At 33.2% G+C, this 4,238-nt stretch overlaps 1 protein-coding gene across 1 annotated transcript; it reads left to right on the plus strand.

Annotated features, from left to right (window-relative positions):
- Window positions 1-2,988: 2,988 nt before the first annotated feature.
- Window positions 2,989-3,711, plus strand: LOC114368565 (voltage-gated hydrogen channel 1-like). Its single transcript, XM_028325781.1, has one exon. It carries the CDS (start codon window positions 2,989-2,991, stop codon window positions 3,709-3,711), a length of 723 nt encoding a protein of 240 aa, XP_028181582.1.
- Window positions 3,712-4,238: the final 527 nt, after the last annotated feature.

The raw sequence follows: 4,238 nt of genomic DNA on the forward strand, positions 1-4,238 counted from the left end.
CCAACCCCAACCATTGATACCCTTGTTTTTGTAATTGAAGCTTCTGAGAAATCAGAGAAGAAGAGGAAGCGTGATTCCGACGAAGGAAAAAACCTTAATGTGGATACAAAAGCGATTGGGAAGAGGAAAAGGAAAAGGGACAAAGTTGAGAAAGATTGGGAAGAGGAATGTTTTTCAGAATTGAAATCTGTTTTGGAAGATGAAGGTTGAAGGGAGAAGAAGGTATGTGAAGGATTGGTTCTCAATATTTGAAACAAATATTAGCGATTTTTGAGTCGCCACAAATCACATTATCAAATATTTAACAGATATGTTATCACTTAATGGTAGAGATTTAAAACAAAACTGTTGAAATATCAGAAAGCAGATACGAAGATTTTTTTTTACCAAAGATCAAACACAAAATTCGGGTATATATTAAGGATTAAAAACATATTTAAGTCTAATATTTATAAAATATGTTTAAGAAAATTAAATTCTAAACTTTTATTGTTAATGAATCAGATTGTTTAAAGAGACTATAATTCAACTTTTTCTCTAGTTTTCGCCAAAATAAACAGAAATTCCTCTACCTTAAGTCCCTACAATCTTAAAGCTAAGAATAAATTGTTCTAAAAATATAAGATTTTTGAATGTTCAAGACTAGAATCTTTACTTCTAAACTTTTTTTAAATAAAAAATTATGGGCATGACATTTTTAATTCAAAATGTTCCGAACTTCACATATATATCAGTTGATGAGGTTGCTTTCAAGGTAATACTAGCATACGCTTTCTACATGTGTGCTCAAGTTCAAAGAAAACAAGGAAAATTTGATGGTCAGTAAGTACACAGGAAATATGCAGCCTTGAAAGTAATAGGTAAAAACTAGTCACCAGCAATTTGACGTTGACAAGCATTTTTTGTACCAACAAAATTTATAAATCAATACCAACACTTTGAAAAGAAATGACTTATGGAAATTCGAAAATATGTATGCTAGTCTTTTATTAAGGCTTGAGGTATGTGTATTTTATTTTTTGCATTTTCTTCACTTGATTAATTGACTTATTTCTCAGGCTCTAGATTTATCATGAAAAAGATCAATAAAAAAAAACTGATTTTTCATAGTAGCTGTACTTTGTTTAGCTATTTCTGCATTTACTTATGTATTTCCCTTTGGAAATCCAGACTATAGGGCAGCATTTGGCAACTGCCTTATTTTTTTAGAATTCTCAACTGTGTAAACTAGAAGCAATTAGGCAGCATTTAGAAGAACTTATTTAGGCTTATGGAAGTGGCCTATGACCTACTGAACTTATTCAAGCTTTATAGAGAAACTTTGATAAAAAATCAGATTTTTTTCAACTCATTTCAGTAAGTTTCACGGTCGAGCACATGAATAATTAGCTCTCGTTAGAAAAGAACTTACTGATAAGTGTTTAATTAAACTGTTTACCCAAACACACCTTATGGATGAAAAACATTTACTTACTATTTTCAGCAAGTTAAATTATGCAACTGTGCTGATTCTGGCTATGGTGCATATATATTTTCTTTTTCTTTTTAATGTTTTCAGCTTGTGAGCATATTTATTGTATGAGAAAGATATACTAATGCAAATTGCAACAATGATAAGCATCAATAATTCAACAATTACATTAACAGGTACTTTAATCATTAATGTTAGGACTAATTAAAATTGAAAATCCTGAAGGTAACCAAGAAGCCAATGTCATGGTGTGAATGTGACATTCAATGGCCTTGAAATAATCCAAGGATCCAAATCAACGCTAGGAGAGTTGATTATAGTACTGCACAATCGATTTCCCTTGTACCTTAAGCTACAAATATAATTATAATGTGCCTCAAACCAAGAACCAGCTAACGCAATGAAAAATATTGGTTCCAACTTGCAAGGAAGGCAATACAAAATCCTTTCCTACTAGAAAATGATTGATTATTATTTCCTTGAATTTCATCGCCTTATATATATGCATGGGGTAGTACAATCATAGTGTAGGTGTGCAGAAAACAAGGTGAGACCAGCTATTGATACAAACAACAACAAAAGTCTTATCCCACTAACTGTTCTTAGATGGTGGAAATTATGAAGATTTGAGATTTGTGTTTGACATTCTCCTTTTTCACTAAGTACAACAAAAATTTACAAAGAAACTCACTGCAAAAAGAAAATACAGAACAGTTACTGTAAGTCTGGGGTAAAAACAAATCATATTTCGAAAGTTACTACCCACAATTATCACAAGAATTCAGTCAAACATCAGTTAGTATAACTCACACGAAATCAAACTTGTGCAAAGCAGCATTTACCTATATGAACATTCCATAAACATGTACAAAGCATGGGAGAGTCAACATGTGAATTATAAAAACTAAAAAGTGTTCCCATCAATGTATTAGACAAGTATCGCATTTCCTGAAGTAAACTAATGCTCCATCGTAATCTGTTCAATTAACTATATAAAATTCTAAAACCATTAGAAGATCACACTTTCTACCAGTGTCAAATACATAAAAAGAGAAAAAGTGTGAAAATCAAAACAAAAGCATAAAAAAGAGTGACTTCAAAAGACTTACGGAACTCGAACCTTCAGTTTTGTGATGACCTGTATGTTACCTACCATTCTGTGGTCAATGACCTTTGATAGATGATGTACGAAAAATTATAATTAATTTTAAAAGAAAATGTTAAATAAATTACTATATACTATATTTAATAATGATATAAGTGAGTAAAATCCAATAAAAGGAAGATTGAGTGTCTCATAAGACATTAATTCTCATGACGACGTACAACCTAACTGCAAATAATGTGGCCGTCTAACGTGACCCCAAAGCTAAAGTTTGCAAAACCTTCAAAGCTTACTTGCACTTCACGAGCATGGCACATCCAATACGTCAAAGTTAACCATCATTACTCTCTTGTATTAAAATCATGAAAATATCACCAAATTAATAATATGCACCTCGCAATATTTCTCATCAATGAACACCTTGAAATCTGTCCATGTTTCCTCAGAAGCCAATCAAACACAAGTCCCCACCAATTCTTTTTCCATGCAAACATTAGATTCATCTGTCCAAAGTTTAGTGAAATCATGGCAGAGAAGGCAAAGATGGCTGCATCTATTCACCAAATCCAGCCCACAAGATTTGAATATTAATAGAGCATTATGGCGTACTCATTTGGCCAATTTTCTGGATTCAACATCGGTTCGCGTGTTTACAATCTCATTGCTCATTGTAGACCTCATCATCACAATCCTTGAGCTATCTTCCTCTCTAGTTTCGTGCGAGCGAAACGTGATGAACAGCGTAGCAGAACAATGTTTCCATTGGATTGGAATTGGCATTCTGAGTTTTCTTTTGGCAAAGACAATGGCTTTGCTAGTGGGGTTAGGCTCTTCATTTTTCAAGCATGTGGGGTATGTTATTGATGGAGTTGTGGCGATAGGGGCTATATTTTTGGAAGCCTTTGTGGTGAGGAAAGGAGGTGGTTTGTTGGTTGTGGTGAGTTTGTGGCGTGTCATTAGAGTTGTGGAGAGTGTGTTTGAGTTGAGTGATGAGGCCATTGAAGCTCAAATTGCAGGGATAGTTTGCCAATTTGAGGCACTCAAAGAAGAAAATATGAGGCTCGTAGGAGTAATATATGAGAAGGACAAGATGATTGAAATGCTCAAGGAAGATTTAGATAAGTGTAGGGAATGAAGCCCTTGCATAAATTCAAAAAGAATCATGCATGCAATTCACATTGTGGACTTGCTTGAGAAATTATTTGGTAGGTAGTTACGGACTACCACTTGTTTACCACTTGTTTATGGTCTTGGTCAATCTGTATGAGTCACATATTTAAATTTTTTGAGTTACGAGGAATAATTAATGATACATGATTACATATCATGTGAAAATTAGTCTAAATTATGAAAGTTCTCAACCAGGATGGATCTAGGAAACCATAAAAAGGAGGGCTATTTTTTTTTTGTACTTCTCCCCCTAATGGCCCCCATAAATCCCTCCCTGTTCTCAACTATCTACTAATATTTCTGTAACATACTCCTCTTTATATGTTGATTAGAGAAGACTTCTCTACTTCTTGATCAATTATGACTGGTAGAGAGTAAAAAAAGGAAATAAAATTAATGCATACTTCATAAATAATAAAGTTAGTGTCATATTGCTTCAAACCCACAAAAATGGAGAAGGAAAAGTTTCTTACACATAAAAATCATGAGGAA

This window comes from Glycine soja, chromosome 9 (assembly GCF_004193775.1).
Source record: "Glycine soja cultivar W05 chromosome 9, ASM419377v2, whole genome shotgun sequence".
NCBI classification, from domain to species: domain Eukaryota; kingdom Viridiplantae; phylum Streptophyta; class Magnoliopsida; order Fabales; family Fabaceae; genus Glycine; species Glycine soja.

Coding starts and splice junctions, on each gene's coding strand:
- LOC114368565 (XM_028325781.1), top strand. CDS start 2,989: ATGAACACCTTGAAATCTGTCCATGTTTCCTCAGAAGCCAATCAAACA.